Source organism: Lepidothrix coronata, unplaced genomic scaffold, assembly GCF_001604755.1.
Source record: "Lepidothrix coronata isolate B3197 unplaced genomic scaffold, Lepidothrix_coronata-1.0 Scaffold41, whole genome shotgun sequence".
Taxonomy (NCBI): Eukaryota; Metazoa; Chordata; class Aves; order Passeriformes; family Pipridae; genus Lepidothrix; species Lepidothrix coronata.
Genome location: NW_016690221.1, coordinates 2474978 through 2499625, shown reverse-complemented (window position 1 = coordinate 2499625; position 24648 = coordinate 2474978). Strand labels below are relative to the sequence as shown.

Genomic DNA, 24648 nt, shown 5'->3' with positions numbered 1-24648 from the left:
AGGCTAGAGACCCCGAACAAAAAATCCTTGGAGTTATGACAAGGCATTTGATTTGATTTCTGACTTCCCAGGTCAGGCTGCCATGACTTGGTGTAAATGTGAGATCTGGAAGAACATGGTTCTGGCTATGGTCACAAGGGACTTTACTGCAAATGTTTTTGTAGATATGCATATTGAAAAGTAACATTACCAACACCAAACCCGAGGATCTCCCATGTATTTTCTCACTGAATGAGACTAAGGAAGGAATGGCATCCATTCAGTACAAGAAGAAGGCTTTTAAAAGCACCAAAGTTCCCAAGAATGGTAAATGCTTAACAGGAGTGGAAAATACTGTCACCTTAGGCTCTGCACAGGGACAATGCACTAATCCCACGCATAGATTTTTTTATTTTCTTCCCCCAGTGACCAGACCCATCACATAAATTCTTTCAGCTCAGAATATGTATAAAAAGCCCCATGAGTCTTTAAAAATTTTTTTGCAGTGAAATAACGATTTTTAAAAATATTTTTCCAGGAGTCTTTCTTCTCAAAGTAGATTTGCAGCCCACACTGATTTGACAGATAACTGAAAAGAAACTAACAAGTTATTTGTATGAAAATGAGCACACTGAACACTTGAGATACTGATCACCACCCTGTAGTGATCCTGCAGAAATACAGATTGGCAGGGTGGGAAGAAGTGGGTGTAATCCAATAAAACAATGCCATAATGATGAAAAATTGAAAGAGGTCAAAGTCGGGAAGCTTTTGATTTCTTTTTGCAGTGGCATTTGTCAGGGCAAGCAAAATCCATTAGCAAGGAGCAGCCCGAGTTTTAACACATCTGGGTCTTTAAAAATGTTAATGTTTAATAGGGTGTGCTCAGGCTTTATATATTCCTGATAACAATGCACGGGCTGATAGGCATCTCCAGAGGCTGTAAATCAGTGGCAGAGCCTTGCAAGGCACACAAGCACTTGGTGTTCACTCTCATGGTTTATTATGTTATCAGCAGTCATTGACTGAATTATGGCCTTATAACAACTCTTTCCCTGCATTATCCTACAGTTACTGTAGCATTGTTAACCTGTGTCCCATTAGAAGATGATATGACCTTCTCCAGATGAGCACACAGAAATTACTGTGGCTGTTTAATGTACAGGCTCATTTTCTAGGAGGAACTGAGCTGTGCCCACAAGGTCTGCTTACCTTAAGATGGTATCAGTTCTGGCTTGGGCTGGTAGAAAGACAAAGACACGTGAGCAGGGAGTAACGTTTTCTCCCCAGTCCTGTGTGGGATGCCTCACCTGCAAGCCAGCAACTCAGTTGTAGGCTGTGTTTGGAATTGCATACTGGAAACCAAGGTACATGAGGAAGAAGTGGAGGTGAAGGCATCACATTGGCTGTATTTTAAGACTGCAATCATTCCCTCCCGCTGGAGAGCTCCTCCATTATTTCCCACAGTGCATACACCAGCCCAGCGGGTTGCAAGTCTATGGGCTCACTATTTGAGAAAGGGTTTCACCCTATATTGTCACCAGGTACAACCTGAAGCTTGAAACAGATTGGAAGCCCTTGGGAAGGTGCTCTTGCTTGCTATGGCAGCAGCCAGCTCCATTCCAACAGACCTGTATGTAAACAGAAACAACAGATTTCCTCCACTGGTACCCAACTGGCCCCATGTAGGGTTTTTTCCTCCCTCTTACTGTGTATTACAGAGTGTCAGGAGTCCCAGTGGTCACACCATTTTCTCAGAGAAGAATCTGATATTCTTGGAAATGTCTGGGAGAAGAGAGTGCAGAAAAAGACCTCATAGTTTTGCAGCAAATCTTGAGACTGACATGACCATCCATTGCCCTCTTTTCTTTGCCCACCCTGCACAGGAAAGTTCCCCCTTGTGAAAAACTCCACTCCTGATAACAAGCCTTGGAGAGCAGGCAGATGTGCAGGCACCTTTTTCATGTCAATTTAGTTAGAGTTTATTGATTCCCCTTGCCTTCGGCTAATGTACTTTTATTATTATTAATAAATAATCATCATTTTTCCATCAGTGGAGCCTGCACCCGGGAGCCTTGGAGAATTCTATCAAAAGTATTATTAAAGCTAAAGATTTCTAAAGGGGTGAACAGCAGCCCAGCCCAGTAATCTGACAGAATCTGCAACTGGGGAACAAAATATCCCCACTTGAGAATATGTGATAGAGCATCAAATTGACTCTTTCCCCCAGAGTTAACATTTCAACAGAGGCCTACTGTTCATGATCACTTCAGCTTTGTTGTCATCCCTCCAGGATGCAGAGGGTGTAGGTGGCTCTTGGGGAGCTGTCTCCCGGGCACGCAGGCTCTTGCAGGCCCCTGCCCTGGCATGGTACATGACTCAGTGCACCTGGAGGGCCAAAAAACTGCTGCTCCTGCCTGGCACCCCCTCTACAACAGCTGCCCAGGCAGCCTCCATCCTCTGCCTGGCCAGCTGCACTCTGATCCTGGCTCCTCCCAGATTACAAAGGTTCAGGATCTCTTTTCCAATCTAGGCAGAAGGATTGCCTGGAGGGGACGGTTTCTCCTAGAGGATTACAAGCATCTGCCCATAAACAGAAAGAGTCATCACCAAACACAGAGCCAGACATGGACACCCAGTCCTCTGGACAGTAAACTGCAAAATAATGACTGAAGTGGTTTCAGGAGCGGTTTGGGATTGCTGGGAGAGAATTTTTGGGACAAAGATCAATAACAGTGCTAGCAATGAAAACACTGTGTTGCTCAAGGAGGTGGTTTCACTGGGGTGGCAGGAAAGCAAAGAGAATCAAAGCTGTCACTTGTAAATAGATCTACTCCCATTGGCAATCCTGAATTAGCACATCTTTATGCAACCACCGTTCCAACTCCTCCATGGTCAGTCTTGTCTTTCCTGAGGGCTTACTTGCCAGCTGCACCCTGGGCCATGTGTTATTGTGGGCTTTCCTGTGTCCTGCTTCCTCCATTGCATCACCAGTGGTCCAGCTGAGCCCTGTGACCTGGCATCATGGCAGCAATCCAGCTTGGGTCCTGTTCTTGAGTTCTGCCCCTGAAATAATGCAGAGAACAACATGCCCATAACACAGATTTTCACTGGAAAACAAACACCTTTTCCCAGTGTTATAGATGAAATAGGAACTCCTGATTATGATAATCCATGGTTCAGAATAAAACAGGGTGGTTTATTTGTCAGCATAATGAAGTACATCTGGTCTAAATGGATGTTAACAAGACCACAGAGTCCTTTTCTCTGCACAAAGCCACTTCCCCAGAAGGTGTGTTCAGGAAATGACAGAAGGTCTATAAAGGGACCCCAAGACGCTCATGCCCACACTTGGATTTGGACATGGCCATGCAGAGTTTCCTGCAGTACGTGGGCTCCAGCTCGCTGCTCTGTTTGGCAGCAGGGCTGTTTGCCCTCCTTTACTTTCTCACCAGCTCGAAGAAGTCGGTTTGCAGTTTGCCTCCTGGGCCACGGCCTCTTCCTCTGATCGGAAACTTGAACGTGGTGGACCTGAAAAAGCCGTTCCAGTCGCTGACAGAGGTAGGGGCTGGATGAGGAGAGAGGGGGAAAATGTGCAATTCCCAAAGTGAGAAATGCAACTAGAGAAATGGAGATGCAATTGTGTTTGCTTTGCACAGAGGGCAGAAATGAGATATTTGGCATATAGGCCGACTGGCAGAATGACTTTACCTTCGGAGGTGTGCACACACAGACATGTATTTATATGTATAAATATAATACATACACTCCTTTCTTTTTATGCACTTCAGTGTAGATCCCCATCCCTTGGAATCAGCTCCATATTGTTGATGTTTCAAGCCCTTCAGAGGCTGCAGGCAGAAGACTCAATTTGGGCCAGTTGCCGACAGATCAGTACTATTTGCCATCAAGAGATGTCTCACTGCAGCCAGACCTCTAGGAAGGATGGATGGATGGATGGAAGGAAGGAAGGAAGGAAGGAAGGAAGAAAGGGTATCATCCCCACAGCAGAGGGAAGGGGGTCCTATGCACACATTTCCAAAGCTAATTATATCCCTGCAATGCAAAGCACAACTCTGCCTCCCCAGCCATTCCCCTGCACACACACACTGGCCAGGGTTATTAAGGACTTGATACGTGGCTTTTATATGTCTAGCTAAAAAATTTGGTTTTTCTTACACAGTTCCATGGATACTTTTATTTTTAAAAGAAAGAAAAAAAACCCTTAAATATTTTAAAGCCAGGGGCAATGTTTGTTTCTGAAAGTGTCTGCTGTGTTCCCATGGGAGGTGGGGACAAGTCAGTGTGAATTCAGATATCATCTGGTTGCTGTAGAGACAGTTGAGGTGCTGTGAGTGACCTGTCACACGCCCTGTGTGTGCTTACTGGACACTCTGATGGAGGAAAGACAGTCCACAGTGCACTCCTTCAGCCACTTGAACATCTGCAGTGAGAGGGCAGTGCAGACACTGAAATCCTCCAGTTCATTGTAGAAAAAAGGACATTCTGGGCTGAAAAAGAATGGAATTCCTGTAGCAGGCATGCAGTGCTCATCTGCCCTGATTTACAGTGCAGAGACCAGAGATTGTGATGGGCTTCTGGTCCTGAGCACCCTTCTGATCCTAGGCATGTTTGAGGATGCCAGTATGAAAGAGCAACTATTTTTGGCAGTACTGGGGGATTTTATAATACAAATGCCATGTGATGGCACCAGACTCGTTTCCTGTAATCTACTAAGCAGCTTTATTTAGGCTTTCAGGCCTTCCACATTCAATACTTGTGTTTCTGAGTAAAAACAAAGTGGATGCCAAGAAGCACTAATGCAAAGAAATGACCAAAGGAAGGCTCGGAGGCAGCTGTGATTCCCTGCCCCTGGCTCTGCTCACTCTGTGAGCTGCCAGGGATGAAAGAACCAGTGCTAATGTTATCTCCCAAGCCGTCAAACCACCATTTGATGAAAACAAATTCAATTTGTCTGGTGTAATAACAGGAGCTGCTTCTAATCTGAAATTCAATTTGTGGAATGTATCTAATGCATAGCAAATGGTAACCCAGGCACATCAGAAACAAGAAGACATTTGGAGCTGGTGGCTTGAAGTGTGTTTAAACGAAGTCTAAAATACCAAGTGAATGATTAGCTTGTCAAAGCTACCTTTCTGTGCAGCAGATGATCCATATTTAATTTGCTGTAAAAGCCTAGTGCTCCTGTGACATTATCTACAAGAACAGGCTTCCTAGTTTCTGGTGGCCAGCAAATAATTTTGCAATGACTGCAACGCTATGCACCTTGCCATAATTGGAGACAAGTGCTGTCCTGAAAGAAAGAGTTATTGTCTAGCTTTGTTTTTGCAGTGTTTGTGGCTTCAGCCTCAAAGGTGTGTGCACGCCCACTTGCCTCAGGTCAACAGCATTACAATAAACAGGCCTGCCTGCCACAGCATTCTCCAAACAGCCTCCCAGTGTGGTATCACTGCACTGGCCTGTTACTACAGAACACCACAGGAATGCAATGGCATTTTATTGACTCCTCTGATAGGAGCAGTGATAGCAGACACCTTGTTGTGCAAACAGGGTGCAAGCTGAGATGCTGGCAATCGATAGCTCTTGCTCATTACTTGAATTACAGCAGCACCTGGAGACTTCAGGCAGGGCTAGGAGGCTCCTTTTGGTCTAAAATCCACCTAGGGTGGCTGGTACTAGTGTTTGAGTCCAGATCTGGTTTTGAATGAACATATTTATTCACCTTGTCAGCTATCCAAGACATATGGCAATGTCTTCACCGTGCATTTTGGACCCAGGAAAGCCGTGGTACTGGCTGGATATGAAACCATCAAGGATGCCCTTTTAAATCATGCTGAAGAATTTGGAGAGAGGGCAGAAATACCCATATTTAGGAAAATGACACAAGGAAATGGTAATTGACCTTTTGATTGGGTAGGTTTTGTAGTTTTTTCAGTACCTTCTTACAGCAGAGGGTATCACCATCTTACAGATCCATTTTTGTGATCTGAGAGAGGTACCAGTGTGTAAGAAAGCCTTAAAATGCTTATGAACAACAGGTGACATAGGATGTTACATCTTTATTTTAGGCATAGCATTCAGCCACGGAGAGCTATGGAAAACTATGAGAAGATTTACCTTGTCCACACTGCGGGATTTCGGAATGGGAAAGAGAACCCTGGAGATCCGAATCCTGGAGGAAGTAAATTCCCTTATCAAATATTTTGAATCCTATCATGGTGAGTGTCAAGTCTTTCTTCCAGAGACAGAAAACAGGTCTAGCAGAACAATAAAAATTAATGAAAGTTTAACTCTGAGCAAATGGTATCTCGTGGTTAAAGTTCAGCATATGCTGCAGTAGGTTATTGAACCGAGGCCTTAAAACACTGAAACTAAGTTCCTTGCTATGCATTCTGGGTGGGGAATGAGTTTTCTTTGGGAGCTCAGGACTATATTTCTATAGGAAATCAGACCAAAAAAAGCACAATGTCCTTTCTTTCAATTGCTTGAAACACAGGGAAACCATTCGATACAAAAATGATACTCAACAGTGCTGTATCCAATGTCATCTGCTCGATATTGTTCGGAGAGAGGTTTGAATATGATGATCCTGTGTTTCTAACATTGCTGGAGCTGATAAATCAAAATGCTAAGCTGTTGGGCTCCCCTATGGTGCTGGTAAGAGCTCTATTTTATGTTTTACCTTTCCGATTTTTTGGGGATATCAAGTTGTCCATATTTGTTCTCCTGGCCTCCCACAACTTGCTTCTTGAAAACAAGAACATTATCAGCCAGCCAGCCTGTACAGAACACATCTGTGGTTCTGTATGTGAAACACATAGATTCCCAGGCCCCTGTGCTTAGTCAGTGAAGCTTATTAGTAGAAGAAAAAAACACCAAAGTCTTCACAAAAGGAACAACTTTACCCTCTTTGAAGAGCAGAAGCACAATCTCAAACCTGCCTCCTTGTATTCCACATTCAGTAACTCTCTTAGTTCTGCTTCCCCTACTACCAAGTTTGACAAACTTCTTTTTCTTTTATTTTGGCCACTGAAGTTCAACCTTAGCAGGCTAACAGCCTGATATAAACCTGTTCCTTCCTGACACAAAGCTTCTGCTTTGACCACCAGTGGAGTGAGCCACACTGGGGTCTGTGTCTGTCTGTAACCCCAGACTAGCTAAGCCCAAAAAGCACCACTCAAGCACAGGTCAGAGCAATGTTGTCTGTCTGTGAAGGTGGCCAGTTCAAGTCCCTTCTGCTGCCATAGGGGTGTGGCACACCTGGGGACCTTCCCTGGAATAAGTACAATGCTCTCATTCCAATCTTTCACATCTGAAACCCTCTGTCCCACCATCTACACAGCTGGAAGCCCTGAAAGAAGATTTAAGCTGGTGAATCTCCCAAAAGTCATGGCAAGGACTCATGCAGAGGCATAACAGAACAGAACACTCTGCTTCTGCAGGAATCCATTGCTGCTTAGACAGTACATGTGAATGTGGGGGAATTACAGCCTGAAATGTCAGGGCATGGGACAAAGGGCAAGCAGTGTGATTTGAGATACCAATATGTGTTCAAAATTTCAATTAACAGTAAGAATTCTCTTGCTCCACAGTTATATAATTTCTACCCACACCTTGGATTTCTCTCTGGAGCTTCCAAGACTGTGCTACAAAATATCAGTGAATTGAACGCTTTCCTCCAGAAGCTCTTCCAGCAACACAAAGAGGAGCTTAATGAAAATGACTTAACAGGCTTTGTTGATGCCTTTCTGGTAAAGCAACAACAGGTACTTTAAAGCTGAGTCTGAGAGTCTTTTTCTTCTCTTAGCTATGACTTATTCTTAGGACTGGCCATCTGTCAGGGACTGGGAGCATTTGGAGACAGAAGGACTGCAGTGAGCAGGATATATCAAACCTTATACTCACAGTGAGCTGTGCTGGACTTACTCCGTGGCTCCACTGAAACTGCTGGTTAAAAGGTTGTCATGATGTCCCATGTGTGTGACATAAGTTACCACTCAGCACACATAAAGAGGAGATCATCCCAAACCTTCCTGCAAGAACGGTACAGTTATAAAGCGCATTGCAATAAATAAATTCCAACTAATATCTAGAGCTGGGTATTGCCCATATGCTTGGGACCAGACAAATTCCACACAGCACAGGCCGTATTGTTAAAATGCTAAATGTTTAGTTTTCCAGCACATTTAGAGTCACAGAGACCTAAAATGCAGATAAAAATGGTGGCAACACAGTCACATATAGGTGTCACTTGCTGTAGAACTTATGGCCATTACCTAAATGTTTTGAAGGAGTCAAAGAAACCCCACACTATGTTCGACAATGGAAACCTGATGTTTTCAACCTTGGACCTCTTTGCTGCTGGGACTGAAACTACATCTACAACTGTGCGCTGGGGGCTCCTTCTGATGATGAAATACCCAGAAATTCAGAGTAAGGCTGACAAGTCTCTTCTACAATTCCTTGTTGTATGCTTAAGGCTTTGGTTGTGGAAGGGAGTGGAACTCATTCAGTGCTACCTAAAGTAATGATTCTGAGTGCTCTGAGAGTGATAACAACCGTTGACTTTGTAAAGGAATTTTTTTCAGCTGGATTGCAATAAACCAGCCCAGCCAAGTGGGAGAGGCTGAGGGGCAGTCTACAGTTACAGTAAAGCTCCCCTGTGATTATTCGCCTGCAGGCTATGGGCTTACGTCACTAAAGGTCTCCTCAGGAGCTGATTCTGATCTGGTTTCTGTGGAAGGTTATGGGGTAACAAAGGTGTGTAGTCAGAATCAGGCATGGGATGGACTGTAGTGACTCTGTTCAAGTTCCCTTGGCTCAACTACAAACCTGAAAGAGCCATACCATGCCCCGGCTTACCCACTTCTGCTCTTCCCAAATAATCACAGTTTTCCCTTTTCTTCATCTTTGCCAAACTGGAAGTCATTTCAGTTGCAAGGTAAGATTGTTATCAGCTTCTTAATCCTTTCCTCCCTCCAAGGAAAGATTCAGGAAGAAATGAACCGTGTCATTGAACCAGGAGAGCTGCCTAAGTTGGAGGACCGGAAAAAAATGCCTTATACAGAAGCAGTGATACATGAAATACAAAGGTTTGCCAATATTGTCCCTATGGGTGTATCACGATCAACTCCCAGAGATGTGAGTTTCCGAGGCTATGTGATTCCTAAGGTGAGCTTTGAAGACAGCAGCTTATGCTGTACAGATTCCTTACACTTTTCTTTAAAGCACACAAAGAAAAATACAAATAATTAAAGTCACCATGATACATGTTTTCATGTGACCCTTTGTCTTGGATCCAGGAAAACTTGCAGCATACAATGGACTGTGGTCTGTTACAGCTGTTTGAATCTTGAATAACCATAATTAAATCGCACTGGTTTGAATCTTTTATGTCAAATGTGGAGCGTCTACTTCAGCATCTTTCTTGAAAGATCTGACTCTGTAAGAAAGGAATGTTTTGTGGTCCAAAAAATAAAACAGCAGCTACTGATAACAGGCAGAACCACAATGGGGCAGGGAAGCATCCCCAGTTCTGTTTGTCATGGCTCAATCTTACTTGCCTCTTCACATTAGAAACAAGAAAGCAGTCTTGCTCAACTAGGACAGTGATCTCCTCTTCCATGTGTTTCTTTGATCCCTTTCAGGGTACTGAGATTATTCCACTGCTGACCTCTGCTCTGAATGATGAGTTACACTGGAAAACCCCAGATCAGTTCAACCCTTCCCATTTCCTGGATGCCAACGGGAACTTCATTAGGAGAGAAGCATTTATTCCATTTTCCGTAGGTGAGAGGGGGTTGTGTGTATGTATCACCTGGGGCTAGGCTAACGGCAGTTCCCCCAGACTCAGGAAAGTATGAAAGCCAGGGATACAGAATAGAAGATGAGGGATTTCTAGTCATTTTTTTCTGTCCACCATTGCTGTTGGTAACTACCTGTTCTCTAGGAGATCTGGGAGACACTGATTTGCTCACAGTCACTGAATAATTTCATATACCTACAGCCCTCTGTGTAGCTTAAGTCAGTAGCACCTTCAATACACAAAGAGAAGGAAGGGAAAATTTCCTACCTCAGCAGTCTGCTCTTACAGACTGTATCTCCAGTTTAGGTCTCAGAGATCAACACTAACAGTTACAGTGCTGATCATTAACTTCTCTCCTGGTTGTTTTCAGGACGAAGGGCTTGCCTTGGTGAAGGACTGGCCAAAATGGAGCTGTTCCTCTTTTTTGGGGGCTTGCTCCGCAAATTTGTTTTTCGTCCCCCTCCAGGAGTGGATAAGTCAGACCTGGATCTGACTGCTGATGTCGGCTTTACCTTGAACCCCATGCCTCACCTGGTTTGTGCTGTGCCCTGTGAATGATCAAACAACATGGCAGTAGAGTAGTGAACACTTCGAGCTTGAAAGCAAGTTTAGTTACAGGGGGGAAAAGCCATCTGTACCTGAGCTTTAGGGCAAGGAAGACACCAGGCACTGCTATTTTTCTCATTCATGCTATTCCCTCCAACAGTTCTTGTGGTATCTCTAATGCAAACCCTTCAGACAGCCCTGAATACTGCTCTCAGAAGCAGTGTGATTCATTCCTGGAACAGCACACCAGAGATGCTGTTTTCAGGACTGTTTGAAAGAATGAAATGCCTTCAAGCCTCCTCTATAGATATAACCCATCAGAGGCTCTCCCCTGCCAGCCTCCAAGGGGAATTTCTCAGCCCAAAGTCCAAGCTCTACAGCAGAGCTAATTACTGATGGCCCAGCTGGAAACAACAGACACTTAATGGATCTGGAAATCTCCTCAGGACGGTTGTTCAGCTGAGCCTCAGACTGAGCTTCCATTGTGCCATACAACCTGCCTTATCTTTATTACAGAGTCCCAGACATGAGGGTGTAACGTGGGCTGATGCCAAGACCCAGGCACAGGACAGTTATCGAAAACATCTAAGTGGTTTGGGAAGTGGGTTCATTCCAACTCACACCAGGCACTTCATGCTGAACAGCCTATTTATGATGGGGCCAATTTAGCAGCTTTCTGCTGCTGCTAAGAAAGGAATTTCTACCACTCCCTCACCTCTCCTGGCTTCATCCTGGCTCTGGCACTTGTCCAATCCCTTACTGGGCCATCATAGATCCCTAAACTGTCAGAAAATGACCAGCCATGGCAAGTGAAGAGTTTCTGAATCAGTGTGGCTAAAGTGACAAGTCCATGGCAGTGGGAGGGCGATGCAGACTGGGGCTGGGCAGCAGGACTGCCACGCTCCATCAGAGAGCTGGGAGAGGCTCAGCCCTCTTCTCCTCTTGTCCTTGTGAAAACAGATGTAGAACTAATAATAGAGTCTGGAAGGAGAAGCAGGTTAGACTTTGTAACCAACTTGGTTACCTGTGCCATTAACTTGTTGTATGGGGATCTCTATGGAAAGCTGGGGACACCCCAGAGACTGTGGCTGTCCTAGAGCAGCTGTTTGATCACTACAATTGATGATTTATTTCATGTAGCATCCCTTAGGAGTAGGAAGAAGTTGCTGTACCTACAAGGCTACACTCATTGAGGGAAGGATGATACATGAGTGAAATCTGAATGGGGGTGCAGGTACAAGAGAGGAGGCTGCTTTGTGTGCTGTGAAACAGGCAGGAAACCACACGTGGGTTAGGGAGAAGTGAGTCACTAGAGATGCTTTTGTGTTGGTTTAGAAGTGAGAAAGGAAGGTTAGGATAAAACAAAAAAAGGGAGAAATAAAGTTATAGAGACTGAGGGGGGAGTTACAGCAAATCTACAACATAAAATTAAAGTTGCTGTCACCTAAAGATGACCTGTGCTGCAAATGGAAGGAAAGAAAGGAGAAAGAATATGAAGGGATGACAAAGTAGGGTGGCCTCTGGCCAAGACACTGACCCTTCTCACTAGCTTTAGTTCACACAACTAAAGGCAGCACTCTAACATTAATACTGTACCTTGTACTTGTACTGGTATTGCACTTGTACACGTGCTGTACCACAGGGCCAGCTCCTGGTTACAGCTCAAGGAGTCTGCTGGGCAAGCTGTGCAACAAGGAAGCCTTCGCCGCTGTGCTTGCATACGTTTGTTTTGCTGTTGCTCTATTTGCAGTCTGACTACTGCAAGCCTGACCTTACCACCCACTTAATCATTAAATATTTTGTTCTGTTGATCTATCTGGTGTTACAGTATGAAGTTGATTTTGGGTCAAACTGATAAAGTTGGACTGCACCACCTTTATTACACCCACACTAGAGAGGTGAGCACAGGGATCCTTGGGCAGCATATGCAGCCAGGACATGTTTGGCAACACAAAGAGTGAGCAATACTCATAACCACAAACAGCTCAAAGGAAATAATTGAATTTTAATTCCAGAAAATCACAACTGCTGTGTGAGTCAGGATGTGGCTCTGCATGGCTTTATGATGTGGCCCCTTACAGTGGTCCCTGTGTCTCTTGCCCTTGCTTACAAGGAACTCATCACAATAAAAGCCATCAGGAGTTATCTGAGCCTGCAGTCCTGGGTGCACTGTTGGTCAAGAATGGGACTGGCAGGAGAGGCATAGAAACCTGGGAGGATTTAAGTTAAAGGACGTAGGGCTGGTGTTTCTCTCTCCCAGGCTCTCTCCCCAGGCTGGCTGTCTGGCAGTGCAGTGGTTGCACTTCAGGAGGCCGATGCCCTGTGCTCCACGTCCTCACCAGCACCACCCGGTTCACATGGGGTGGCAGAGTGCCACGTGGGCAAAAGGGATGGAGGACAACCCGGCCAGGAGCACCCCGAGGGGCCCGGCTGCCCCAGGAATGCACCCGGAGCAGTGTCAGCGCCTGGCAGGTGTTCCATGCTCGGCTCTGTGTGCTCAGGCAGGGCAGCACGTAGCAGCGCGGCTCCGGAGCGAAACACGTACCAGACACATTATTGAGACAGGAATTTCTTGTCATCGCAAGAGTTTTACTTACCTTTGTCATTTTAATGCATTGCACTCAGAGCCTGGTTTGAAAAAAAACCCACAATACACTCCCCTTGGCTTTTCAGACATAATTTAAGTCTCTGAAAGACCTTTTTAGGATTTCAGAGGTTCCCAGGGCAAGGATGAAATACCAGGAGAGCGCCAGCAACACGTAGCTTTTGCACTACAGGGTGCTTCCAATCAGAGAAAACCCTGCAGGAACAAGCATTTTGCCCAGAGTGCAGAGCATGTGCAAGTTCTCATCACAGTGCCCACGTTCTGTGTCCTGTGCCAGCCTGATCTTTCCTGCCTGTCTTTACAGCCCCTCTGCCTCTTCGCTCACTGAAGCAGGCAGGGTTGAGTCATCCTAGGCATGCTCTGGGGGAAACCGTTGCCTCCAGCCCATTTCTTGGAAACTAGTAAAAAAATAAATCCCAGAAATGTTGTGACACACTCGCTGCTTCTGCTTCTGGGTGGCTGTTGTGCTGTAACATCTCCACACCACACAGAGAGCTCCAGTGTGCAACACAGCACCGTTTGCTCTGGGACCCTACTCACCATAGCTATGTCCCACTCTGGATCAGGTCCTCTTCCTTCCCCGTCTTCTTTGCATTTGGAAGGCTGAGGGACCATATTTGCTGAATAATGGCCTTTATATTGTCTAACCTTTGGACAAATGTACCTTTAGCCTTGCGCTTCCTCATCATGTAAGAGAGCTCATTCTTCCCCGAACGATCTTATTCCTTTGGCTGTTTATTTCCAACTTCCTCCTGAAAACCACTATTCAACCAGGTAGACTTCAATTATTCTCTACAAGATTTAAACCTTTATGAGGGATACAAGCTCCAGGTATTTAGCATCTTTGACTTAAAATCATTCCATTCTCGTGTCTTGTTCCCCTTCCGGAGCCTGTCAGGTCAGCTGGCTTCATTAACTTCCCCAATATCTTCCCTCTATCTCTTAGAAGCTGCTCTTACAAAATGAAGAGTCCTCCCAGAAGCTTCAAATCTAATTTTGTCTTTCCATTCCACTCATGAATCCACTCATGATCACTTGATCCAAGCTAATTTTCCATGGCTAGCTATTACATGTCCTCTGCTTCAGACACAAAGTCTGAAATCACATCCCTTCTGGGCAGTTCAGAGCTGACTTTATGAAGAAATTTATGGGCTACAAGCCCCCAGGGATACATGGGCTTTACCATTATTAACAACCTTTGATCTCCACTTGACATCAAGAAAGCCAAAGTCTCCCATAACAATACTATTTTTTCTCTCTAGTAACACAGAGATCTCAAATCCTATCTCAATCTGAATCTGGACATTCTAATAGGATTCATAAAAACCTTTATATTTCCTTGTGTCAGCAGAGTGCTTGGAGGGTCATAGTACTGCTAATGAAGGACCTTGAGGTCTCGGGGAGGAGGAGGTTATAGAGGAATGCCAAGCACCTTTTCCCATGTATATGTTCTTGCACACACATGCATGGGTTTGTAATTTGAAACTCTCTTTACTTCTGGACAGGCTTTGCAAACTGCTTAGACCACATTCTCTGAGGTGTTTAAAGAGGGTGGAGTATGCAGTATTTATTTAGGTACTCTACAAACCTTAATAAGAATCGAGTGCTTGTAGCAATCGCAGAGAGCAAACAGAAAGCCAGCTGGCAGAAACTGAACAGTGCCACTGCATTTTTATTGCTTATAACCCCCAAAAAACAGATTATTACTAAAAAAATGTCTTTTTTAATTTCGTTTCTATCTGATCCTACATTAATTTGTCTGCTCTGTGCAACAGTATTATTAGCTGTAGTCTATTTTTCAAATGGCTATAAAAATTCAGCTTTCAAATTACCTCCTGGTCCAACTCCTCTTCCGATCATTGGTAACCTGCACTTGGTGGATCTTAGAAGGCAAGATAAATCACTAATGAAGGTAGGACAAAAACCCCCTAACCCAGACCCTCACAGATTTTAAAGCTGCCTGGGATGTATCAGTGAGAACTTTTTTGTCTTTTTAAATTCCAACTAAATTGTAAAGGTGTGAAAATTGCTTTATAATATCTTTTTGGGCTTCTTCTAGTCAATTCTTTGTTGATGCAATGTAATTTAGGAGCAATGAACCATTAAAAAAAGACCTCTGGGTAATATGGGATTTCTTCATGTAATTGTGATGATGTACATGAAGTCTATAATGCTTGTGGGATTTGAAATATTAATTTGACAGCTTGGACACCCAGAAATCTTTTAAAGCGTTAGGACATAACTAACGTGAAATGAAATTGCTTCCCTCCCGTACGCCCTGGAGATCTGGCAAGAGGAATTCCACAATGCAGTGACCCCAAAACTGCTGAGGAGAGGGCCAGATCCAGATGCTCCACTGCAAAATCCCCTTGATGAATTGGACACGCGTTAAAATCTGATGGCAGTACAGGAGAGGGATGGGAAAGTTGCGCTAAGGAACCGGAATGAATAGCCTGTAAGCTCTTCTACTAACCTGTAATTATGACAACTTACCCCACTTACGGTAGTAAAGTGTCCTTCGGTGCAAGACGAGGCTGGCACAGCCCGGGGCGGATCTGTGGGCTGCTGAGCCCGGCTTTAGCAGACGGCACCCGCGGGGACCGACCCGTGCCAGGGTCACGGAGAGAGTGAGCAAACAGACAGCGCCGGTTCACGGCTCCCGTCACACCGGTGCTCAGCAAACACGGGCTGTGTTGTGGGAGCAGACCTCGGGGGGTTAGTGCTGCCATGGGGTGAGGCCCCAGCACCTGGTGTTGTTATGGGCAGTGTCAGGGTTGGGGTCAGTTTTCCCAGCAGGGCTGGGCAGATGCTGCTGCAGCCTCGGAACGGCGGTTCGGAATTACCTCCGCGCGCTTTTGTCCCTTGCTACTCTGTATTTGGTATTGCCTGTATTTGCCTTTGCTTTGGGATTACTCCAGAGGGGTTATGCCTCCATCTCACCCCACAGAGAGCAAAAAATGGTGATTGCACTGAGCAGCAGGCACCGGCTGGTGTGTGTTGGTTGGGCACTGATGGGTGTCCCCTCTTCCCTGCGAAAGCTGCCGGTGGCCCAGTACAGGCTAAGGCTGCACATATATACCTTGTGTTTGTTTAGGCAGCAGATTTGGACTGTGGCTTCCCATCACCTTGCTTCAGCTCAGCCCAAACTCTTCTTGGCTGTCCCCAGGTGCTGTTTTCAGGTTGCCAGGAAGCAAGATACAGAGGCAGTGATGGGGTAGACATGGGCAGGAGCAATTCGCCCACAGTCCCCAGTGCAGTGCCGAGGAGATACACAGCTTCTCTGGTCTAGTAGCAGGGGTGCATGAGTGCTACCAGAATTTTCCTGTGCAACAGCATCATTATTTGTACTGAATTGTCTTCTCTCTTTTCATCTTTCTCCGGTTTGCCAACTTTTGTTGCCATTTGTGGTCCAGTCTTTAACTCTAGGTGGGTTTTATTGTTTTTAATTTATTTCCTCCTTAACAGCAAAACCAGATTAATAATGAACTGATGGGGTGGGGGTCCTTTCATGGTAAGAGGGCTGAATTCCATATGGATGCCAGCAAGGCATCCATATGAGATGCCTGGTGTTTGACCGTGATGAGCTCCAGCTCATGGGTGCCATTCTGCAGGTAGCGGCTCTGCAGCCATTCCCAGCAGGATGCCAGGACGGAATATGTCCTTTCAGAAAGCAACAGGTGCTTGCTGCATGCACGCTCCCTCCCTTCCTGACCATCACAGCTCGCCTCTTTTTCAGCTTGCGGAAAAATACGGCCCCATCTTCACCCTCCACTTTGGGTTCCAGAAAGTTGTGGTCCTGACCGGGTACGAAGTTGTGCGGGAGGCGCTTGTGAACTACACAGAGGAGTTTGTAGACAGACCATCCATCCCAATATTTGACCAAATTCAGAACGGAAACGGTACTAGAGCAATGATGGGGGTGGGTGGGAGGGACGACACCATCGCTTAGTGCCAGCCTAGCTGTGCATCCCCGGAGCCCGGCTTTTAAACATCCCCCTTGGGCCCTTCTGAAGCCAAGCTGACAGAAGACGTTTGGCTTTCCTCACTTGCGCTCAGTGACTCCTGGCTTTCCATCATTTTTGCTAATGCACTTGCAGCTGATCCGTATCCTAAAAGTTCAAGGGTGAGGAGTGGGATTTTTAAAGGCACTGTGGTGATTCTGGGGTTAATTTCCATAAGGTGTTGATGTGAGCAGTTCACTGCCACCACCACGTTTATGAACCTTCCTCATGTTTTCAGGGGACTTTGGACTAAGTGGTTTGGCTGTTTGGAGCTGTAGGGTTTTTCCCTTTCTCCCACTGCCAGGTGCCTCAATTTTGGACATTATCAGTCCCCACACCTTTGCCTTCTCACAAAGGCTCTTGGATGCATGAACATGAAGTAAGTTTGGGCAGAAACAATAGACTGAGGCTGGAAATTCACCCCCACAAACAATCCCATAATTTTTCCAAGGCAACTCTACATCCCTGAGTATTTCAGAGGACATTTTGCCTTGTTCATCCTCTGCTTCACCTGAGGCTTTAGATTTAAACCCAAAATGAAGCTTTGTATGCTGGTCACAGGCTGAAGTTGGGATTAGAATTAGAAATAAAATTACCCAGCCATAATATCAATAGATGAATTTATTGCTACATATATAAAAGGAATCGATGGAGAGAAAAGTATTTTTTAGAGCTAATTTACATGTAAAATATCCCTGTGGGAGACTGACAGTATTGCACCATAAGTCCTTTCAGACTTATCTTCTCAGCCCAAGTCTGAGGCACTTAGAGGTGACCCAAAGATGGAAGTTCTCATTGTTAAGTAACAATGGTCACAAATTTTCCCCATGAAACATTTTTTCTCCAGAAAATGCCAATTTGTTGACTGTGAAGCTGTTCTCAGAAAAGGAATGATCCAGATGAAATTAGAGAAAAATTAGAAATTGAAGTTTAGAAATTTGCTTTGAGATTTTTAGAGAAAAAAGTTTTGCTTTCCAAATTAAAACTACACTGTTTTAAAACAGAGATTGCTCTAGAAAAAGCAAACACATATAAAAATCTCACAGCCAAGATGAAGACGTGAAGGGCTGGAATCCAGTTTTTAAACTGACACAATCTGAGATAGTTTTTTGATTATTCACCCAATTTTTTCTTTACAGCACTCTGACAGGATGAAACACCCATCCCTGCTTGAAGGTTTTAGTTATCAACCAAGCATGAGCTCAGAAACCTCCACAAAAATATCAGTATTTTTGCCACTGCTGAAAATACAGCATTGCTGGGAATCTCAGTAAAACAGTTTAGCACTGACCAGGGTTGAGAAGACTAAATTATTCTATCCTGTATAGATAAAACACCTTTATGACTGGAATAGAACAAAGGGAGAAGCTTCAGAGATACAAGGTTGTTGCTTGAGGCCTTAGACCTGTAAACAGTGGGGTCGGAAAGGTTGCATGATTGACTTAAACCAACATCTCCCTCCAGCTCTACAGCCAACCTGTACTGGTCTGAAAGCCATCCCTGCTTATCTGCCACGCAGGAGAGGGCTGAAGTAACTGGCTTGGGAGGGAGCTTGTTTTCCTCAAACGACAGGCTCAGTGAGACTGGGAGAATGCAGCTGAGAGGATATAGGGATGGGGCCCATAGAAATGAGAGACCCTTAGTCCTTAAATCCATGGGAAACTGGGCAGCAGAAACACTTGCGGAGATCCTGCCTCATCCAGTCCTGTTTTGTTTGGTGTGGTGGGGCTCCTCCGTGCCTGAGCCCAGCACCATGTCTCACGGCCTCTCCAGGTCTGTTCTTCTCCATCGGGGAGCTGTGGAGAACAACTCGGAGGTTCACCGTGTCCAGCATGCGCAACCTCGGCATGGGGAAGCAGATGATAGAAGGGAGAATTTTTGAGGAGCTTCACTTCCTCATTGAGAGGATCAAATCCTTCAAAGGTGAGCTGGAAACCATCACTGTACAGCTGTACAGCCTCATACGTGTCACAGCTGCTCGACATCTCACAGCATTCCCGTCCTCCTCCCGTTGCAGGGGAACCTTTTACCCTGCCGTCCTTCAACTGTGCTCCCATCAACGTCACCTTTGTCATGCTGTTTGGGGACAGGTTTGACTATAAGGACCCAACATTTCTCACTCTCTTAAGACTCATAGATGAAGTTATGATTCTTCTGGGATCTCCATATTTAAACGTAAGTGACCTGTCCCACAGATTAACAATTTTTTACACTGGCACATCACGTCTGTGAGCTACACAAACCATAGGATTTGCTTCAGCAGTTTTCAAATGTTCAGAACCAGCCATTAAACCTAAAATGTGACAGTTCTCCATGTGTCACCTTGGTCACCATAAATGTGCTGCCAGATTCCCCTTTGCTACTTTCCTTTTGATCCTGCACATCCATGTGGAGCTAAAATAAGAACTGAACTATGGTTACTTTAGCTCCAGAGATTATTTTTTGAGGGGGTTTCAACATAATTGAACCATCTAGGCTTTCTTTGCTGCATTTCCTATAGGCACATTCATTGTTGATGTTTAGGTGAGTGACACTTCATGGATTGCATTAAAAATGCTTCCTTAGAGAGTGCCAGGAAAAGTTGGCTCATCTTCAAACTATCCAGGCTGATCTTCCACAACTGATGCTGGAAAAAACTAACTAGTCCCATACTGACCTAATCTGGCTGGTGGCCTGGCACACTGCAGCCCCAACTCTGTTGGGAGGCTGACCAGGCTGTTACCAGCAGACGATCTGTTCCCACAGAACAGCACAAGTGCTTAAAATTTGGTCATACTAAATAAAGACTCAAATGGTTGCAAAGCTCTCCCTATTGAAAATCTGCCCAGGAAGTCCCTGGGATGCTGAGATATTGCTACTGAAGACAAAATTCAACTGATATGTTGTGCCTTGGGAAGAAGCTGTTTTAGCACCTACCGAGGTCATGGGTTTGATCTCTCTACCGGCCATTCACTTAAGAGTTGGACTCAATGATCCTTGTGGGTCCCTTCCAACTCCGAATATTCTGTGATTCTGTGTGATATTTCTGCAGGCCTAATGCTTCTCTTTTTTAATTCCTCGTTAGTATTTCAATTTCTACCCATTCCTTGGATTTCTTTTCAAAACCCACAAGATTATGCTTAAGAAAATAGAAGATGTGCGTGCCATTTTAAGGCAGTACATGAAGGCGAGCAGGGAGGATATCAATGAGAACAGTGTGAGAAGCTACATCGATGCACTCATATTCAAGCAACAAGAGGTATTTGACTGCTTAGCTCTATTGACTGTTTCTAATGTCTCCTTTGGATTTTCTAGCTAAAACAGTTGCTAAGTCTTGATTTCAGCCATGTCATGTACATCTGTTGAAATCCATGCTGTTATTCTAGTGGTGTTGAAACCAGGCATCAGCCTCTTATAGTTGGTGCATTTTACTGCAGGGATTTTTCTATCAAAATTAAGATACCAAAGCTACAATCTCAGTGCAGTCCTGAAATAGCAGCACTAATAATGTGAGCTTCTTGTTCCTAGTAGAAAATGCATGAATTCACATGAAAGCTGACACTGCCTTTCTTTTTACGACAACAAATCAATTAATCGTTGATACTGTTGCTCTAAGATAAATTATCTGCTTAAAGTACTTGAATGATAAATCATCAGCACAAGTCCTAACCCTGCCCTGCATCTTACTTAGTAGAGATTTGGCAGTTTCACGCATCAGTTGATTTCATTCAACATAAAATACTTGGGCTCTGGGGTTTTTTCTTCTTTCCGTCTGGATCCAGGCTGACCTTAGGCACTAAGTATTCTACTCAGTTCTGTGGAGGAAAAGTTAGCACAATTCTAAAGGCCAGGCAAAAAATGGCCTGAAAGGTGATTTTGGACATTGTTGGGGATTCAAACCTACCCCTGGGCAGGAGTAGTCCCTCAGAGGTAGGATTAGCTGAATCTCCTTCTGTACAGGGCTCTTTCCAAACCTGCAAGGCTGAGCCTGTGAACAGCACCTGGCTCTGGGCTTTTTCCTGCTTCTGGGTGGAGATGGATATTGAACCCAAACCCCACTCCAAACTTTCCATCTGTGGTGCTCCCATCTTTGGTGAGTGCTGTGCATTCAAGATCAGGTATACTATCTTAGCACCCAGTTCGCAGACACGAGGCCATTGTGGGCAGTGTCGTAGGCTCTGCAGTATTCCCTCAGCTTGCTGAATACTAAGACTGATGTTTTTAAGACCTTTCTTACCTCTTGTGTTTTTCAAGGAGAAAAACAAGAAAGACAGCCTCTTCCATGATGACAACTTAATGGCATCCATCCTCGACCTGGTCATGGCAGGAACAGAGACCATAGCCACCACGCTCCAGTGGTCCATCCTGCTCATGATGAAATACCCAGAGATTCAAAGTGAGCAACTTTTACCTACACTCCATCCATGGCAAGGCTGAAATGGGGAAGGGAGAGGCCTGGCCTCAGATCCACAGAAGCTCTTTTGCCTTAAGAGCTGAATCCTGCCTCTTCATTGTGATGAACTGATGTAACCAGATGCTGATTTAGGTCACAAAATAGTCCCTTTGCTAGTCTCTTGCTAGGAGAGAGGATGAGTGGAGACCAAAGTATGATGCTGAGGAAACAACCCATCCATGTGCCTGAACTAGACACAGAGCAGGGAAACCCACATTGGTGCTTTGAGAATCCTCTCCCTCCAAACTCTGGAATAATGGAGTCCCAAAACCAAATCCAAGGAGGGAGTTGGCTTCCTTGCTGAGACAAACATCCCTTTTGTTTTTTCCTTCCAGCAAAGGTACAGGAGGAGATTGGGAGAACGGTCAAAGCTGGAAGCTGGGCCACGTATGAGGACAGGAAGAACATGCCATACACAAACGCGGTGCTACACGAAGTGCAGAGGTTTATCACCCTCCTGCCCCACGTTCCACGGTGCACTGCTGTTGATACTCACTTCAGGGGCTACTTCCTCCCCAAGGTAGGTACCTGCTCCATCCCAGGAACAAAACACCATTTGTCAGTGTCACTAGAGAATGGTTTCTTTATAGCCAGTTATAGGATAGAGTCCAAAATCATCCCCAGAAGAGTTTCTATTTTGCATCCAGAGAGACTGGTATCATAGGACTCAAACCATTCCCTCTCATACTCAGGACTTACTCCATGAGTGACCCTGGTTTACCTCCTTGCTGCCATCTGCACAGTGAAGTAGCTGCCAGAGAATTTGTAGGATCTTACCTTCTACTTGAGGTTTTCACATGGGGTTTGGTTTCAGTCCTTGGCACTGGTGGGAAAATCTCACTGATCTCTCTCTTCTGGGTGATGGGATAAAACCCTCAGGGTCTCCACCTATTCCAGGTGGAGCAAATCTCCCGGGACACCAAAGTCTGTGTGACAAAAATGAACCAAAACAGAGCACTTTGTTTTCTTTTGTTCCTTTGTGTACCTTTCTTTCAGGGTATAATTGTAATCCCATCGCTTACCTCAGTGCTGCTGGATAAGACACAGTGGGAGACACCATATGAGTTCAACCCCAACCATTTTCTTGATGCTGAAGGGAATTTTGTAAAGAAAGGAGCTTTCCTGCCCTTCTCCACAGGTAACTAAAGGGCTGATCTGCACACAGAGCTGAGGCTATGGCAGGACCACTTCATTACAATATACACTTAAGAGGTTTCATGGCCCTTAACTCGGTCAATAAGCAAGCAACCAACAATTCTGCATCTGGGCAAATGGATGCTTTCAGAGCCCAGCTCTCCAACCACTGAATCTAGTACAAAGAGGGGTAGGAAAGAAGAAACACACTCATTTAAGTAAGTGGAACGTTAGGATAAATTCCACAGGAAAAGCGAGTTTCAAACCATTCCACTTTGGAAGGAGGTGGCATTTATCTATCAGGCTTTTCAAAGCCCTTCTCAAAGAGAAAGGGTTAAAGGTGCTGAGAGTGTTGGAAGAGCTAAGGAGAGGAAAGGGTACACCATTAATGTGTAATAACCCCATAACATGGCTGTGCTCTGCTGCTGCAGGTGGCTGTGTGACAAAAGACTAGGCAGGCACACTGTGCCAGCTGTCTTTAACAACACAGGCTCCTCTATTCCAAAATGGTTTAGTGCATTTCAAGGTTTCACTCTTGCTCCCATTGCAACATCTCAGATGCTAATGTGTCCATGGCAAACATTCCAGTTTGATTTTTCCATCAGGTTAACTCTTTGCTTTCCTCTGCAGGGCGAAGGAACTGCATCGGAGAAAGCCTGGCCAAGATGGAGCTGTTTGTCTTCTTTGTAGGGTTGCTTCAGACATTTACTTTTCGACCCCAGCCGGGAGTTTCAGAGTCTGACTTGGACCTTACTGTCCCCCAAACGACTTTCACATTGAGGCCTCAGCCTCAGGCGACCTGTGCTGTCCTGCGTGAATAACCACAGCCTTGTTCAAGAGCACCCCAAAAACTGGGAGGCTGTTTAGACCCAGCTTTGCTCAAACTCGCCATCCCCTGTCCTGCCACATCACCCTCTTTCCCGTCCCCTTCCCATTGTCTCCATCCACTCCCACTCCACTGCTCCATCCACCCCATAGGTTGCTCTTTGCTCCTGTGCTTTGGGGGCTGTGTGGGATCAATTACAAGCCGTGATGGTGCTGACAATCACACCCCACTTCTCAAGACAGACTGTGCATGGAGCCGATGAAGGGACCCACCAGCTGGCCTGGTGACGGGGATGCAGCCATGAGGGTGTAACACCCAGGCTCCCACAGTTCATAATGTCACAGAAATCTGCCCAAAATCCTCAGGAAAGTGACACCATGGTTTGCTGGAAGCCACAGAAATACACCGTGGGTCACACAGCTGAACTATCCATAGGTACCTCCTGAACTTTTAGCTTCTGGCAAAATCCCACTAGGATTTTGCCCATCAGGCAGCCAAGTCAAACACTAAGAGTAAAAAAAACAGATCAATTCATGTGACTTGAGGACAAAGTTATTTCTGCCCTGGAATAGCGTCCTGGAAGATGCCCAGAGTCTGCAAATCTTTTCAGATGAGGAAGTGCTGCTACAACCAAGCTCAACACTGCTTCACAGTCTGAATGAAACAGGAGCCACATTTCTAAGCTGCAATTTAAATCACAAGGCCACGTGAGATTTGCACCAGCATCCCATCATAAGATGCTAATAATACAGAAAAATAAACTATACCCACCACTAGTTTTATGCATCTCTGTCTTTCCTGACCTTGTTAAATAGGAGCAAAGACTGTTCCTCGCTTCAGACCTCCCGCCCATGTCAGCAGTCATTCCAGTGTTTGGGATGGTCTGGCCTTTGGAACCAGCCATGCAATTTTCCTGCAAATGGCATCTAATTTCACAGTGCTCATTTTGCACACACACATGCACAGACAATTGGGATCAGGGATTAAATGAGAGCTGGTTTTGGTTGACTTCCTTTCCTCTGAAGCTCTGTCTGGCTATCTGTAGCTCTGATGTCCCTATCTGTAGCACTCTTGTCTGCCATCATATTCCACAATCTTATCCCAGCTGATGTATAGCTCATACAGTTTTTCATCCATTTATCTGCCTGTGACTTCCCGCTTCTACATATGCATTTTCTTATCATGTGCTTTATCATATTGTTTGTTTCTCCCTTCATGGGAACCCAATAAAGTTTTAATCCCACGTCTTCATTACATTTCCTATGTCTGGCACCCAACCTTGCAGTATACAGAAATGAA

At 45.2% G+C, this 24648-nt stretch overlaps 2 protein-coding genes and 1 long non-coding RNA gene across 5 annotated transcripts; 2 read left to right on the top strand and 1 right to left on the bottom strand.

Moving 5' to 3' along the window:
* Nucleotides 1–330: 330 nt before the first annotated feature.
* On the bottom strand, nucleotides 331–22315 carry LOC108496563. Of its 3 annotated transcripts, none has more exons than XR_001874512.1 (10): nucleotides 22167–22315; nucleotides 21174–21301; nucleotides 10073–10353; nucleotides 8863–9031; nucleotides 7906–8033; nucleotides 6118–6257; nucleotides 5939–5986; nucleotides 5723–5833; nucleotides 3432–4490; nucleotides 331–3045 (listed from the first exon to the last, which is right to left on the bottom strand). It is a non-coding gene; the product is annotated as an uncharacterized LOC108496563 (long non-coding RNA). The 3 variants fall into 3 exon arrangements; XR_001874511.1 differs by lacking the exons at nucleotides 21174–21301; nucleotides 22167–22315 and adding exons at nucleotides 13621–13718; nucleotides 15450–15549; XR_001874510.1 differs by lacking the exons at nucleotides 21174–21301; nucleotides 22167–22315 and adding an exon at nucleotides 13621–13734.
* Nucleotides 2935–10363, top strand: LOC108496557 (cytochrome P450 2K1-like). The gene is made up of 9 exons (XM_017813353.1): nucleotides 2935–3540; nucleotides 5731–5893; nucleotides 6069–6218; nucleotides 6497–6657; nucleotides 7593–7766; nucleotides 8292–8433; nucleotides 8984–9171; nucleotides 9648–9789; nucleotides 10176–10363. The coding sequence occupies exons 1-9, from the start codon at nucleotides 3343–3345 to the stop codon at nucleotides 10361–10363; spliced, it is 1506 nt and encodes a 501-aa protein (XP_017668842.1). The 5' UTR covers nucleotides 2935–3342.
* On the top strand, nucleotides 14492–24392 carry LOC108496556 (cytochrome P450 2W1). The gene is made up of 9 exons (XM_017813352.1): nucleotides 14492–14868; nucleotides 16693–16855; nucleotides 18731–18880; nucleotides 18975–19132; nucleotides 20022–20195; nucleotides 21191–21332; nucleotides 21725–21909; nucleotides 22386–22527; nucleotides 23154–24392. Exons 1-9 carry the CDS (start codon nucleotides 14515–14517, stop codon nucleotides 23342–23344), a joined length of 1659 nt encoding a protein of 552 aa, XP_017668841.1. The 5' UTR covers nucleotides 14492–14514; the 3' UTR covers nucleotides 23345–24392.
* Nucleotides 24393–24648: the final 256 nt, after the last annotated feature.

Excerpts from the sequence above, each read along its gene's own strand:
- LOC108496557 (XM_017813353.1), top strand. The coding sequence starts at position 3,343 with ATGGCCATGCAGAGTTTCCTGCAGTACGTGGGCTCCAGCTCGCTGCTC. Across the intron at positions 3,541-5,730 it reads CGTTCCAGTCGCTGACAGAG|CTATCCAAGACATATGGCAA; the intron begins GTAGGGGCTGGA and ends TCACCTTGTCAG. Across the intron at positions 8,434-8,983 it reads GAAATACCCAGAAATTCAGA|GAAAGATTCAGGAAGAAATG; the intron begins GTAAGGCTGACA and ends CCTCCCTCCAAG.
- LOC108496556 (XM_017813352.1), top strand. The coding sequence starts at position 14,515 with ATGCAGTATTTATTTAGGTACTCTACAAACCTTAATAAGAATCGAGTG. Across the intron at positions 16,856-18,730 it reads CCAAATTCAGAACGGAAACG|GTCTGTTCTTCTCCATCGGG; the intron begins GTACTAGAGCAA and ends CGGCCTCTCCAG. Across the intron at positions 21,333-21,724 it reads GAAATACCCAGAGATTCAAA|CAAAGGTACAGGAGGAGATT; the intron begins GTGAGCAACTTT and ends TTTTCCTTCCAG.